At 38.2% G+C, this 16962-nt stretch overlaps 1 protein-coding gene across 2 annotated transcripts in view; it reads right to left on the bottom strand.

Moving 5' to 3' along the window:
• The window catches only part of SPAG7 (sperm associated antigen 7), a 382071-nt gene that overhangs the window by 293478 nt on the left and 71631 nt on the right, over positions 1-16962 (bottom strand). For both annotated transcript variants that reach the window (XM_044077096.1, XM_044077097.1), the window contains exons 3-4: positions 6920-7008; positions 4329-4413 (exon numbers count right to left, since the gene is read on the bottom strand). In XM_044077096.1, coding sequence (XP_043933031.1) covers positions 4329-4413; positions 6920-7008 — 174 coding nt within the window. The remainder of the gene's footprint in view (positions 1-4328; positions 4414-6919; positions 7009-16962) is intronic.

Genomic DNA, 16962 nt, shown 5'->3' with positions numbered 1-16962 from the left:
TTGTGACTGAAACCTGGGGCCTTTGGAATGTCTGGGTTTGACTTGAGTGGCTCTCGAAGAAACTGGAAAGGACCAGTTCTTAGTAGGCCAGTGCCTACTAAATCTTGGAGGTTGCACTTGTAAGAAATCTTTCACAGTTTGCATAGATTTAGCTTTATCTTCCATCCTTTTTTAAAACGTCTTCAGCCTTATTACCAAAGAGAGGGTCCTGTTGTAAAGGAGCATCCAACAAATTTGCTTTAACATGATCAGGCAGAGTTTGCTCTTTGAGCCAAGCATGCCTTCTTAGCACAGACCCAGTTACAGCAGCCCTGCAAGAGGCCTCCAAAGAATCAAAACCACATTGCAAAGTAAGTTTTCCAACTTGTTCAGCTGAAAGCAATAAATCCTGTAAATCTTTATTTTCCACACAGTCAGAAATTAACATAATTTTCTGTTTAAACAGTCCCATGATATGCTGTTGATATTTAAGCATATGAAATTGACAGTTTACAGCCCTGATTGCCAAGGTTGCAGAAGTGTGAACCTTCTTACCCCATCTATCCAGCGCCCTGGAATCTCTATCAGAAAGGGTAGGATTTTTAGCAGTAGAGGCCTTAATGCCCTTGGAACCCTGAGAAATGGTTTCAGGATCAGCAGTAGGATTTTTTAAAAGGAATTTGTGGGAGTCAGGAACCCTGTAGTATCTGTCTGGCTTACAAGGAGCCGGAGGCAGAGAATCAGGAGCCATACTAGACTCTGAAAAAAACATCATGAACAATGTCTAAAACAGGAAGTATAGCCAAAGGCCTATGCTGGGGAAGAAGAAGAAAATCCCTAAGTCTCTTTTTAGATTCAGAGAAATCCTGACTTTCCCAGTGGAAATGTTCCCTTAATGTATGTAAAGTTTCCCCAAAAGTAAATTCCTCATGTGGAGAAGCAGAAGGAATGGAATCTTCTGCATTAGAGTCCTCATAAGTAGGTATAGACAAATCCTGTTTATTAGAAGAGTCAGAAGAAATAGAATCCTGGTCAGAATAGTCATAATCAATGTCTTACCTAGGCCTCCTGGAAGGAGGGGGTTGGCTACTCCTGATCAGAGTAATTAAATATTCAGCCATTTTGATAATTTCTTTGTTAGACATAGGGGCCTGCACATGTGGGCCAGGCGTCAGTTTTTTAGACATAGATTTAGATTTTGGCCTTAGTTTTGAAGATGGCGTCAGTCTAATATACAAATCTGTAGGCCTGAAAACATCCTCAGAAGCCGTTGCCTGCACAGCGGCGCCAGACCCATGTAAGGTAGAGACATCCACAGTTTCCATAATTGAAGCATCTCGCGGCATACCGGACTCTGAATGGGTCTCAGTAGAGCCCTGCGAATCAGAAGTAGTGGGTATCAGGGGCTGCGAAAGCACCTGAGTACTGGTGAACTGACGACTGGCTTAGGAGAAGCGTCGTCAGTTTTGGACCTCGACGGTCTGTCTCTGTCTTTTTCTTTGCGTTTTTTAGGCATTCTGGCAGTCGAATTGCTAACCGAAGACATTTCTGGATAATTAAATTGTGAGCCAAAATATTTAGAAGCAAAAATATACCAACGTTTAATAGTGCGTTGATTAAATTTAGCAAAAAACCGACAGCAAGGTACGCTGTGGTCAGGGCCTAGGCAAGGAATACAGTACAAATGAAAATCCTTATGAGGTATTTGCTTCCCACACGTAATGCAATTATTAACTTTTACTGACATCGGTAAGGAGCAAGAAAAAGTTTCCCCAATGGGGTACTTAGCGTTTAGTTGAAGACTTCGGTGCTGAAACTCGAAAATGAAAATTTCAGGAGTTGGCCGACAGGCACTTGCGAACTGTTTCTGCTTCGGGCACCGCGCGGCAAGAAAGACTGGGTTAATGGCATCAGCTACATGTTTTACACCCCTGACGACCTAACGTCATGGAAGAAGGGACAGCAACTGACGCAGGACCCAAGACTTTGTTAATTAGGCCAACTGAGGGCAACCTGACAGCAGATTACCCCCAAATGTAATGACTGCAACAGTGAAACACGAAGAACATCAAACATACAATACAGTTATGTGCATACAATATGATGCAAATGGAAGGGCATATTAAGACTCTAGAATTAACCCCAAGAGGTCAATAAACATTCAAGACTCAACACGAATGATCCATCACTAAAACATTTGGGAACTGAAGGACTGCTGATGAATTAAATAGCACAATTCCAAATGAGGATGCATATATATATATATATATATATATATATATATATATATATATATATATATATATATATACACACACACACACGCATATATATATATATATATATATATATATATATATATATATATATATATATACATATATACATATATATATATATATATATACACATATATATATATATATATATATATATATATATATATATATACACACACACACACACACACACACACATTTATTTACTTACTGTCTATTAATTGGTTGAGTGGGCTGGTGCATGACCCTTTTCAGACACTTCCCGGACCACATGAATGAAACACTAGGGTTATAATAAGGACTCCAATCATAACCACATTATTATGTGTTCGAGACACGGATACCCAAAAAAAAAAAAATTCACAGACAGTGGGGCTCGAGAGGTGACTCTTGGCATCCATGTCGAAAAAACATAATAATGCAGTTTCAGTAAAACTAGATCATATCTCTTTGTAGTGTATGGCATTTTTTTCCTACTCCAGGTGTTCTCAGTTTCAAAAGAAAGCCAGCAAAGTATGCAGTGAGTAGTGCCACATAGATGGCAAGTAAATGTAATCGGACAAAAATATCAAAGACAGCTTTTTAAATGCTGCTTTGATTTTGCAAAACAAATTACTTACAAACTGAAGCATGTAAAATTTGGCAGCAAAACAAAAATACAAGTCAAGATATTCAAGGACAGTTAAGGGTCAAGGAATGCCCCTTCCATGAGACCCAACCATAACAGTACTTAGGGTATGTGCAACAATTGTTACACCACTGAAAGCATTGTTACACCACTGAAAGCATTGTTACAGTTGTATCTCAATCTGCACAAGCACTTTACATTTTTTCTTTCTTCATTTGGAGTGTAATCTCAGCACTCCATAAAATACAGAACAGTTACAAATATACAATTTTCGGGTCTATTGTCAGGCATTGAATGGGCTAACCATCAAATGGCTGAACATCTAACAATAAGCATAGAAAGTTCACTCGGCGAATTTTCATTTCATCGACAGGGTAAATAACTACTTGTCCAACACTTCCCCATCTCACACAAGGGAGTGTTTTAAACCCCTTTTCTCCACTGTAGTGCAGTCTCAGAGTTGCTATATATAGTAAGTGGGGTGTGGGGGGGTCAAAGCCCCTCACCTGGGTGGGTTTGTAACAATTCCATGTGTGACACGGGGAAGTGTTGGACAAGTAGCTACTTACCCTATGAATTAAATGAAAGTTCGGTGAGTGAACTTTCTATGCTTACTGTTCAATGTTCAGCTGTTCGATGGTTAGCCCATTCGATGACTGAACATACACCCTAATTTTCAAATGAACAGTCAGTAAATCAGCTTACACAGATGTACCAACTAGAGGTATGACACAGCAGCAGTAAACTGTTATGATCACATACAGCAAAGACAGTATGAATTAGTACAATTACTTTAGTTAACATAGCTAATAACAGAATAAAATAAACAAAGAAACTGGTAAAAGCAAGTTTCTAAAAATAAATATGGAGTGTCACAAACCTTGCAAAAAAATAAAAATAAACAGTGAACAATAATACAACTATTAAAGGCTCAGGAATGTCTCTCTCTCGTCTTTTTCCTACAGAATTAATTCTCCTGTAAAGAGAAACTTAATAATCCACATTCTTTCAGAAAGCTAAAATGTAGCATTTCATAAAGTTCTGATGACTAGTTTATCTATAAGCACCACTAAGCTCAGTTGACTGTTCAGGATGTATACCAAGTGCTAACCTAACTACCCAAAGTATATATGTACTGTTGCTGCTACAGGACAATCTGTATATATTGAAAGTAATCTCCTTCGACCATCACAAATCCACTGGAAGCACTGTCTACAAGCTGAGATACTCTACATAATTAGTCCATGTTTCTGTTTGTTTCTTTTTGTTTGTCTGCAGTGGTTTTCTCTAACATGTAATATCAGGTCTGCATACTTGGATACTTCCTACAACCTTGTAGAAATGACAGTTGCTCATACATTTGGATTTAAAAAATAAGAAAAAAATTTTAAATTTATAATTACATATCCTTTTTTGTGATCTCTATTAAACAAAACGTCTACCTTTTTAAAAATCATGACATATCTGTTCTCCTCATCTTCACCAAAAGAGAAGGATGTCAACCCAGCTATCTCAACAACATCATGCCTGAAAGGAAAGAAAAAAAGATTAAAATACTAAATGTGCCTGAACCCATAAGACTGTTCAGTTTGTACAGAACTAAGATTCATTTTAAGATCTGTCACACGTAATCAGATCTCTTACCAGACAATCCTTAATCTGATGAACTTGTATCTTTGATGCATTATTCTTCCCTTGGGCTACTCAAAACTGCAATATAAAATCCAACTACAGCTTTATCTTCACCCTGCTGAGTGACATTCTAACAATGGCTCTAAACTTATGTGACAGAAAAGTGTCACTTTGCTCACACAGAGTTTTTCCTTGTAGCAATTTCTTTTCTGCAAAGGATAATTAGCCATGCAAATCCTTCATGTGCACATAGCTGGCTCAGCCGTATTGACAGATGAAGCCCTAACTACAATTCAGATGACTTGAATTTGACTAGCACTCTACATAATGGAGAATTCAATGGTGAATGAGAGAGAAATGAAGAAGTGTCACCCACCCCCCCCCCCAACTCGCCTTTCTCAAAGGAAGAGGTGTAGAGGCATGCTGGGATGCATGTGATATGACTGTTCTTGATAAAGACTGGAACTGTTCACAAGGTGCTTAGCAAGCTTTTGGGCTGGGCAGGGGAACTGACAAACCTATCACCCTTACACTGGGGGCTAGGACAACAGGCATGTCATCCCGAAGCATTACATGGCACAGAAGGACAGTATCAGGGTATAATCAGAACAGAACTACCAGCTGCCACATGCAAAAGTAATGATGCTGTACAACTCCTCTTCTCTCTGCCTCCCAGCCCTTGTTAAGACAACCTGCTCCATTGGACTAGTGGTGTGACACTGGACAGGGCAGACAATATCAATGGAAGTAAGAATATCACAGCAGCTGTCATGAACTGGTACAATGAACAGATAAAGCAATTCCATCTACAACCTACTTGCAAGTTATATACTACACACACACACACACACACACACACACACACACACACACACACACAGACTCCTTAGATTATGCACATTCACAGATGTAGTGCACTTGGCAGACTATGTATTTTGTCGACCCAGCAAGTGCAGTATATTTTTTAGTCAACTTTGTTAGCATTCCAATGAATTTGTAAACATCAGTATGAATTCTTACAGACTCTGCACCTCTGCTTACCATGTCCTTCCCCTTGTGCTCCACCTCAACTCTTTCTTCACCCTACTCCCTTCAAGCTTCTTAACCTTGACTTTAAGTCCCTGTGCTTTCTTGCTGGCATGTCACTCTACTTAGGACTGCTAACTCCTTGCCCACAGAAACCATGGATTTTAATGGCATACAAAATTACTCATTATACCTACTATGCAGTATGCATAATCAACCCAATTCCCAATCATTTTTGGATTAATTGACTTTTGATAATGAAATCTATTCAAGAAGGTTGCTCTGATCATCCATCATTCTAGAAAGAAAAAAAATCCTCTTATTTCCCATTACCTGTCTGTCCACACTGTATCCTCAACCTGCGTCCTCCAGTTGTCATACACTTTCCCACAAACTGTAGATTAATTTGCTTTTTTTATAATATCCCCTCTGCCTTACTGCTTCAAAGGTCTCAGCTGACTGTCTAAATATGATGAAACCAAACGTAATATGTGCAGAAATACAGCCAAAATTAAATGGACAACATTGTTTTTCTAGAACAGGCAAAGCCCTCTCATCCCACAAGTACCGGTGTGTGCTCCCTGATCCCCTAAATTAAGATATTTTCCCCCTTCCCACTGAGGTGGAGTAAACTCCTCAGAGATTTTACTGTCTTCTGTGTAATTTGACCAGGTTATTTTCAACTGATCATCAGAATCCTTTTAAAGCAAGAAAAATGTGCAAAAAAAAAAAGTGTCAGTGCTGAGACATGCAAGAATAACCATTTCTATATCCATGTATTTTTTCTTCTTAATTGCAGTGTGATATTGAGCACAAAAACATCATCCTCTCCACTGCTACAGTCTATAACTTCCTGACTCACTACTATACACTGGGACAGCAGACCATATCAGTGTGCTATGGTGAAATGCAGGTAGCAGAACTAGCCTGGATTGCTGACGGGTTCTACCTTTTTTGTCCATGTACCTGATAATATTCATGCACTGCGCCCAAGCAGTTCTTGTAACAACAGATAATACAACATTTGCAGGTCTAAAGCGCTGCTGAGTACAGGCCAGAGTGTTACTGTTAGCAGAGTAACCGAACTTTCACAAGGGGTCAGTGTCACTCTGAATCGACCTTCTCCCTCTTCCTGTGACGAGATGATGGAACACCCCCCCTCCCCAGCTGACACTCCAGTGCCAATGCTGTTGATTGAATCTTGATTACTGACAGCGTAACTGGGAGGAAACTGTACATTGCCGGTCATTTTGAACACCTTCCTTGTACTGTGGTAGTGCCACATTATCCTTGCTGTTACAAGGTCACTATTCTCACGAAGGAAATAAAGTAACTATCATTCTCAGACCCTGATGTGAAAAATGACAGAACTTACAATATACTTCTTTCAAGCTTGTTCATTGGCTCAAACTTCTTCTTCTTTTCTGTTGTGTCTTGGATGAATGCTGAGATTTCTGCTTCCATCTGTAAAAACAGACAAGAAGTAAATATGCACCCTGTAGTATGTGTATATTTGTATCTGTGCGCATACACATTCAATGCACAGCCTAAAATTGTGAAATCAATAATAAGCAATAATAAAAACAGAAAAACACTGCTGAACATAAAACGTAAATACCTTTATTCACTCAGTTAGCAGTTTCATCTATAAGCAAGACTCCATCAGACGGAGTTCAAAACACCAAACTCCACACTTAATACTTGTTAAACAACATTGCATGTTCTTGTTAGCGGTTGACATCACGTTCAGTGCTTATCTGAGATTGAAGTAGTGAAGTCAGCAAAACTACTAGGCATTGCCATTGATGATAAAACTATCCTTTGAACAACACATTCTAAGCACAATTAAAAAAAAAAACAAAAAAAAAACTCTACAGACGCAAGATCTACACTCACAAAAATAAAGCTGCCAAATACCCTCCTACTCCCTTCCTTCCTCTATGGTTCCCCCATTTTTACTAACCTTCATGCTTCTCTAAGTAATAAATTACAATCATGTTATTACAAAATTGCAAAATTTGTCTCTGGATGTCCAAACCAAACATCACTGTCAGGCCACTAAGGAACTGAAATGACTTGAATTCCCCCACTACCATTATTTTACCCAACTAACTCTGGCTCATAAACTGATGTACAACCCGGAAAATTGTCCATCACTTCATTCTCTCCTAGAATTCTACATTCCCACCAGAAATCTGTGGTCCACTAACAAACCGCTCCTAAATATTTCCAAACCTAATAAAAGGCCTGGGCAATGCCTATACTCACACACTATGGAATGCCCTACCCCCCCCCCCCCTTTTATTACTCAATTGGATTCTTTAAAAAATTTCAAATTCACTTAAAAAAAAATCACTTCCTCAATAAACCAATCTGCCCCTGTGCACAAAACTTTAGACCACTGTAAACTAAGTCTAAGAAATGCTTAGTATTATGACTCCCATCAACTTCAAGACATTTTTTAAATTCTCTGAATTTGATTTGACTCCATATTTGTTAAGATCTTAGCTTTATTTTTTTTCTTAATCTCACTATCAGGCCAAATCTGCCCATGTATTGATATGCATCAAAATTTTATAAGAAGAAGGTATCTACTATCTTTCCTGAAAATTCTAAATGACACTAAAATAATCCATGTGCATTACCAACACCACCTAGACTGCTAAAAAACTTTGTACTCTGTGTGCAACTAATCTCTCGTAATTTGTGCATGTGGTAAAACTGTTATGTCTTGACAGTCTATGGACTACTAATATCTTGAAATTTGTGTATGTGGTAGAACTGTATAAGTTCATTCTAACCTCGAAAAAAATTGTGCAAAAATGTTTTATATTACTATCTTTTCTGAAAATATAATATTGTCTTAAAATATTTCTTTTGGATTTGTAATTGGAAGTTTTCTGCCCAGACCTCCACTGAAAATGGGGTTCTGACCCAGTGGACTTTCCCCGGTTAAAAAAAATGTCAATAAATAAAAAATAAAATAAATACATGTTTATCTGGAGGCTCAGATTTGTCAGAAAGAAACAATTCAGGTTATGATTCTTAACATCTGGATAAAGACTCTGCAGTCTGCAATGAGTTACGACTGGTGCTAAACATTTCACAAACACTCTTGGTGCTGTACATAACCCAAATAGTAATGCAGAGAACTGATATGATCCAGAAACAGACAACCTTAAAAATTTCCTGAACCATGTAAGTCATAAAAGGAATGAGGGGTAACATTTTCTGTAGGATCAACATTCTGAATGTCAGTACTTTCACATACAGATTTAGGAATGAAAGCTCTAGTACAGTCTCCAACAAGCCTCTTTCTTTTGTACCAGAAACATTCTGGAATAGAAGCCTTTGCCTCTCTGACTTATGGGTAGTGGTTCTATAGCCACTTATGTGTATAAAGAATGAAGAACCTGCGGAAAATATTCAATGCCATTTGTAATCTTCTTTTACTTTCACTACACAGTAATAATTCGAGAGCAATTCCAACTACAACCTACAGCACGTTAAATACTACACACATACATAGACACCTGTATTATGCACACTCACACAGTCGCAGTGCACTTGGTCGACTATGCATTTTGTCGACCTGGCAAGTGCAGTATATTTTTAGTCAACTGTGTTAGCATTCCAATGAATCTGTAAACATCAGTCTGAATTCTTACAGACATTGTACCTCTGAGACAACCTTTTACCTAAGGGAGGTTTTGAGGAACAGCTTCTGAGACAGGTTTGAAGAGATACTGGCCAGAGGAGAAGGAGGAGGGAAAAGAAGGTGGTATAGTCATTCTGTACTACTGCTCTGTCTCTTCTTCTGAAAGGAGCTCCACCCCCAACCCCAGTTCTTCTTTTTTTCCCTCCACTGATCTCTTTTTAATTCCTTTGCCAGAATAAGACTGGTTTTGCATATTTGCCTTTTTAGTAAAAGGGGGAGGCATAAAAAATTTGTAATGGGAGACATGAAATATCTTGGAAACTCCCCAAATCAATTTTCTTCTTTCATCAAATTATTTAAGAACTTGGGTAACAGAAGAGTCAAACACCACCTCCTTGTCTAAAGCAGAATCAAAAAATTTGAGATAACCTCATTACCAAATTTTTGGTTACATACCCAGGAATATCTTGTCAACACTGTATCAGTAGCTGTGGCCCTAGACACAATATTTTCATAACCATACTCACACTTCACACCATGTTTGGATACCTAGGACAAGGAAGAAACAGTCTGGTTCAGAATAGCTTGATTCTGTAGGAAGTGTGGTAGCAAATTCCCTCAGACTGTACATACAACAAAGCATAAACTTCAACATGTATGCCTGATAACTAACAATTCTAAATGCTAGAGGGGAAGAAGAAAGCATTCCCTACCTAGGTGGTCCAGCACCTTGCTTTCCCAGTCACCTGGGGAAGGGTTTGTGTTTAGGATCAACCTACAGCAACAGGGAAATAGTGGATATGACTGCTGGGTCGTATCCAAGGTGAGAGGAAAGAAACATTTTAGTCTGAGGTACTTTATACATTTTATCTGCTTTTAGGGATTGACATTTGGGTATCTAGATGATTTCAGCCAGCATTCAACACAGCCTCCAGGGCTGTCAGTATAGGAAAGATGGGAGAAAAATGAGGAGTAGTAAATTTGTAAGACTTCATAATATCTCCTCAGATCAGGGGGAACATATACTCATTCTCATAAAAATACTGCATTCATCCTAGCTATGGTCTGATTAAAAAAACAGTTTCATCCACAGAAAGGGAAGAGTTAATATTTTGCCAACAGTCAGACAGTTGGGCCTATGAATCTGTAGGATAAGTCAAGTCCTATCTTTGTCACAATCAGCACACTCAGTCTCCTCAATGATATTTTTTAACAGGGGATGCCCACTTGTAATGGCTTCTGGATACCATGATTCATAGCATGTAAATCATGCTTTGATAAGGTAAGAAAATCATCTTTCTTAATGTAATTACGTCTTGAAATAAACAAATGTTTAATCTTTTGTTTTTAATTTATAGGAGTCCCTGTGGAATAAGACCAACTTGAACAAAGGACATCTGACCAGTCTAATGGTCTCTTGATTCTGTTACCCTATGAAGAAATGCCTAGTTTGTCTCTCAGACCTACAGAAGATAGCTCTCCCGCCCAGACTGTACACTGGAACAGCAAGAGGGGATGTGGCTGAAAAAGGACTACACCAGGGGAAGCTGGAGAGAGGTAAGAGTGGTCCGAGGTAAAACCAGAGGCCACTACAGGTTCAGGTGTACACCAAGTCTGCAGCAGCGGCAAGGGCTCATTGGTATGTGTTTTTTTTTCTTTCTAGCTACAGCAGGAGTGGAACCAGCAGGACTACAGTAAGTAACCACGCCACAGCTGAGGATTAGATACCAAAAGCATTAAGCATGGCTGGAAAGATAACAAAAACAAGCCAAATGGCTCAAAAACTTGTAAATAGTAATAAAAATAAAAAAGTGAGCCACCAAGGCAGTATTTGCGTGAAACACTAGTTTATTTAACATTAAACACTGTCAAAGTAAAACCAACTAAGTGCTTTTGCCAAGAAACATGAATTGGCTTCATCAGAGTCACTCAATTATGATGCAACTTCCTTTATATACTCTAATTACTTAAGCAAATATTCATAACTTTGCTTGCATCAATGAAATTACCCTGACTAAACTTAAAGGCATACTTCCCCTGAATATGTAATGTACACAATAACATGCTGTAAACCACAATAAGTACATTCAAGATAAAAATATTAGTAATAATTAACATAATAATATAAAACATACTTAAAAAATATCATAAAACCAAACGACTGCTGCAACGACAGGTTAATGCCTCTCTTCAGCGATAAATGTAAATAAAATCAACCAGAGTATATGCTGTAAGTGAGGCAATGGTGCTTCCTAGTACATCCAAGCAACGACAGATCAGTCCATATAAAAAACAGTTTTATTTTATAAAAAACAGATAAGCGCTTTCACTACAAGAGCTTCGTCAGATCTATGATAAAAACACTGAAAACCAGGGTATAAAAGCAGTATTAATTAATCAATCAACCTATCTAATGAAAGGTCTAAATAAGCCTTAAAGAAGCACTGATGTTATCAAAAAATATAAATATAAATTCTCACACAAACAAGTATATAAATAAATTGATGTGCACTACATAAATTCATATGTAAAGACATAATTAACCAAACATATCTATAAATACAAATACTTATATATTAAAATACTTGTATATTAAAGTACACATGAAAATATACAAAATAATAATATTACAATTCACTTTACATTCCTACGCTGCTTCAATCTGGGTTTTATTGAGGCTCATTCATTGAGACCTGATCCAGAATCTGTCGTTCCCTTTGCGTGGCAGAATGAGAGAGCATATATACCACATTAGGAAAGGAACACAAAGTAATGCCTTAGCAAAACATGTTACTCTGCTTGGAGAAGGACACACTTTCTCTTTTAAGGTTTTAGAAGTTATCACACCAAATAAGAGGGGAGGTGATGTTGTGAACTACACTGAGAGTAGGGAATGTGAATGGATAATTTTATTGAGAGCAGATTCTGGATCAGGTCTCAATGAACGAGCCTCAATAAAACCCAGATTGAAGCAGCGTAGGAATGTAAAGTGAATTGTAATATTATTATTTTGTATATTTTCATGTGTACTTTAATATATAAATATTTTAATATATAAGTATTTGTATTTATAGATATGTTTGGTTAATTATGTATTTACATATGAATTTATATAGTCCACATCAATTTATTTATATACTTGTTTGTGTGAGAATTTATATTTATATTTTTTGATAACATCAGTGCTGCTTTAAGGCTTGATTAGACCTTTCATTAGATAGGTTGATTGATTATTAATACTGCTTTTATACCCTGGTTTTCAGTGTTTTTATCATAGATCTGACAAAGCTCTTGTAGTGAAAGCGCTCATCTGTTTTTTATAAAATAAAACTGCTTTTTATATGGACTGATCTGTCGTTGCTTGGATGTACTAGGAAGCACCATTGCCTCACTTACAGCATATATTCTGGTTGATTAAAAAATAAACTAAAAAATTCAATACATAGTTGACCTGTTTGTTGTAGTCAAGATAAGTGTTTTCATAGTACACTTAAAATTAAACATCTGCTGCCCTTTGCTTCAAAAAGGGAGCTACTGAATAATAATCGTTTAAACTTGGCTTGCGACAAGCATTTGGTCTCAGTTGCCATTTAGTTTCTCTGGCTTCTAATTCTAATTCATCATCCCCACCCCTACAGTCACTCTGTTCTCTATCTATGACAAAGAATAAAAATCTCTTGTAGTTGGGACATTCTAGAGTGTGAACATATAAAGCATTGTTCATTTTTTTTATTTTTGTATATTTGTAATGTTCGTGTGTTTCGCGTTTTGTACTGGAACAGCGATTTTTTTCCCAGAGGAAAAAAAAAATCGCTGTTCTCAGTCTTCGGGGTTTTCGGCTTTCGTGGTTTTGGGTTCGAAGTTATAACACTTCGATGTTATGATATAGACCCAGTCTGAACACCTTGTTGCTCTACTGAATATTTAGCAACACCAGACAAGTGCTTTTTTTGCACTTGTGTTTTATCTTACTACCTAGAGTTCATGTCATCCAAGAAAGGAGAATGTCAGTATGAGAGGCAGATTCCCTACAAGGATAGTCACAAACTGTGTCTTTTTTGTTTGAGGGCTTTCCACGACCATACCTCTTGTAGTATTTGTAAAGCATTTGTGCCTAAGACACTCAGAAGCCAGTTTTCTTCCCTGGCCATTTATCTTGAAAACCAATGGCTTAAACAGTTAGCCAAGGGCACCACAGCAGAATCCTTTAACCCTGAGATATTCCTGCTAGATAAAAAGAAGGCCAAGAAGACTCGGCCATATTCGTTAGCTGTCCAGCCTCCACCAGGCATCTCTCTAGAAGCAGTTAATAGCTCTTTAGGTCATTTAGTGTCTATGTTGGATTCATCTGCATTGGATTCATCTGCCGTGAACACCAGTATGGATCTGTCTTTTTGTATGTCCTCCAAGGCTTTGCAGACATTTGCTCTGAACATAGAGGGGATTGAGAATTCTGCAGATATTGGTCAAGGAGGAAGTTCCAGGTTCTCTAATCATATCTTGCCAAGGGCCGGAACCTCTGGTATTTGTTAGGGCTGATGTCACTTATAAGAAAAGACAAAAACTAAAGCATGTTTCGGTCCGTCCTACAGATCCTCAAAGGAAATTACAAAGAGTTTCTCAGGGTTTGTTTGCTGCCTTAACAGCCCTAAAGCCTCCTCAAGGGGTTTCAGTACCTGCTCCTCCTTGGACCTCTGCCCCTTCTAAATGGCTTAGGGAACCAGATTCCTTGTATGAGAATTCAGTGCCTGGTGAGGAGTCTTTGTCCTATTCTTCACAGATGCCTTCAATTTTGTCTTGTGGTTCTGATGACGAGGAGTCTGCCAGCCCTACGTTTCCTCTGAAAGAATTGTCCTTTGGGGACACAATTGCTAGGATGATGGAATTCTTTAAGTGGGATTCTTTAAGTGTCTGATATTCAAAGAAGATATTATGAGTTGCTTCAGATGGATACTCCTAAAACATTGTCAGTTCCTCCTGTGTTGGCTGCCTTGTTAGATATTTTCTTTGTTGCTTCCGAGTCTCCTGATTCTCAGCCTCCTGCTTCTAAGAAACCTGACAGGTTCTATAAGGTTCCAGGAGAGTCCGTTTTTATTTATCCTCCTGCTGATTCTGCTCTGGTGTCAGTCTTTTCTGACAAACCTTCTAAACTTTTGCCCTCTTCCAAAGTAGGGCAATGGAGAGGATTGACAAGAAAGTTTACACTGCTTCTACTTTGGCCTTTAGGGCTACTAATTACCAGACCCACATGACCAGGTATGCTCTGGCCTTGACAGGTTTGTCATGTTATCTATGCCTTATTTTTAGGTTCTGCTTCTCAAGTGGTCACTCTATTAAGTGTAGCTATGATGCTGCTGACGCCTCTTCTAGGGCTGCGGCTTTTGGGTCCATCATTTTTGGTTTCAGCTCCAGTCCCTACATGAGGACATTAAGGCCAAGTTGTTAGATGCTCTTTTGGATAATACACATCTTTTTTGGGACTGTTGCTACTGCTGCTATGTTTACGTCTCTTCAAAAGAGACCTATATATATATATATATATATATATCATTATATATGTCCTATTAAAATTAAACAATTTAAAACCTGCTGTTTTGTTGACAAAACTACACTGATTACAAGCACCGCATCTCGTGGTACCCTTTGTTTTAGCCTTTTCTACATACTTTTTAGATTCCAAAATCCTCTTGAGGTTAAATCCAGTCTTGTAAACAAATTTGGGCAAAATACCTAAAACCTGCACTAAATTATCGTCCATGGTTATTAAATTCCAATGTTGCCTTATGATATTCTCAATATTTTGTACAACTGGAGAATATGTAAGTACACAAACTCTATGAGCAAGGCCCACTGTTAATTTTTTCGCCTGTGTTGGAACATCCTGTGTAAGATGACCTAATAGGGGTACATACTTCTTGCCCCACTCGCTATTTACATAGCTTACAACGTCATTTAATAAATGTTCAGGATACCCTCTTACCCTAAACATGCACTTAATGAAGTCTAATTCCTTAACCATAATGTCCTATATAAGGAGTAGAGCAGGTAATAGAGCAGGTAATTGTAACACTAAATATGTGGTCTATATAGCAACATGTGATATATGTCCAGCGTTTTACATAGGTAAAACGGAGAGACAGTTGAGACAACGGATTTATGACCATCTTTATTCTATAAGATCTAAGGACAAGAAAAATGCTCTTTATAAACATATATTGAAAAGTGGGGATATGCACCAATTCAAATTTGCTATTGTTGATCAGGCTGATGTTACAGTATATGGTGGCAACATTAAAGCCTTACTGGCAATGAAGGAGAGTAAATGGCAGATTTTTACGGATGCCACCAAGCTCCCTGGCATTAATGATTACATAAGCATCAAACCTTTTTTATGTTTGGGGTAGTTCCTTATACCATAGGTGGCCGGACAAACCCCCAATCAAGGTATTTTATTTTATGATATTTTATGATCTTTTTAGGTTAATAATTTTGCTAGGTACATTTTGTTATGAATATTTATGACAACATGTCACTTATGGAAGGATGTTTTTAGAAATGGATTCAATATTTGTATGCATTTATTATGTAGTATGAATGGGATTTATTATGTGGCGCATACACCTTTAAAAGTTTTAATTGGAATGCTGTTTGGTGCCTAAAAGACTATTTAAATGATTTTGTTTTTATTGTTGTTGTTCTGAAGAAGTCTGCTTTTTGTCAGATGAAAGCGCTTAACTGTATATGTGTATTTTAGTGGAGTTCATTCGTATTCGTATTGCTGGCTTTGCAATAAATTGATTACTGTCCAAGCCGAGGAGTTATTGTGCTTTGCCTTCAGTACCAGCATTTGGTGATTGTTCTGTTGCTGCAGTTTCTTGTTCTTCAAAAGAAAGGCAAAGCCTTGCAAGACCTTAAACATATTTTTGTCTCTCCTATCTGCAAGTTCCAGAAGAATTATCCTTCTAGGTCTGCTTTTGTTCACAGGCAACCTCACCAGGCCTCTAAGGGCAAGAGGGGTGGGAGGCAGGCCCCCTCTGCTAAGATGTCAGTGTTCTGTGGCCCAGATGCCACCTTTACTCAATAAGCCTGCTTCTCTGACAATCCCCCCTCCCCCTTAGGACCAGGTTCCTTTGTCACTTCGGCTCTCCCAAATTGGTGTCTCATCACTTCAGACGCTTAGGTTCTTTCTATCATGCGTCAGGGTTACTTCATGATATGGAAATCTCTCCCTCCTTTTTCAGGCATTCCTCAACCTCCTCTAGAGCAACTTCCTCATTTCACTGAGGTTCCAGGGTCCCTGCTGAATCAAGGAACCATTCAACCTATCCTCCCTTCCCAAGTAGGAAGGGATTTTTATTCCAAGATGTTCCTGGCTCCTCGAAAGAAGGGCATGTGGAGACCTATTATGTATCTCTCCCGGCTGAGCACCTTTCTCAAGATCCCATCTTTTTGGATGCTTGCTCTTCAAACTGTTTCCTCTTTTACTACACCAGGTTTTTTCTGGTGTCCTTGGATCTGAAAGATGCTTATCTTCCTATACCTATTGACCCTCTCTTCAGGGAGTTTTTATGTCTCTCTGTTTCTCTGTATCTTCCTCTCATTTTCAGTTCTCTGCTTTGCCCTTTGGCCTTTCTACTGTCCCAAGGGTATTCACAAAATGCCTAGCTCTTGTGATTGCCTTCCACAGGCTGCAAGAAATTCAGATTTTTCCTTATCTACATAAACTGTTGCTTCAGGTGCCTTCTCCGAGTCAACTGTTA

The sequence above is a fragment of the Protopterus annectens genome, chromosome 7.part0 (assembly GCF_019279795.1).
Source record: "Protopterus annectens isolate FY-2018-M chromosome 7.part0, PAN1.0, whole genome shotgun sequence".
Lineage (NCBI taxonomy): Eukaryota > Metazoa > Chordata > Ceratodontiformes > Protopteridae > Protopterus > Protopterus annectens.
Note: the sequence above shows the minus strand (reverse complement) of the source record. Positions and strands in the feature narration are given on the sequence as shown.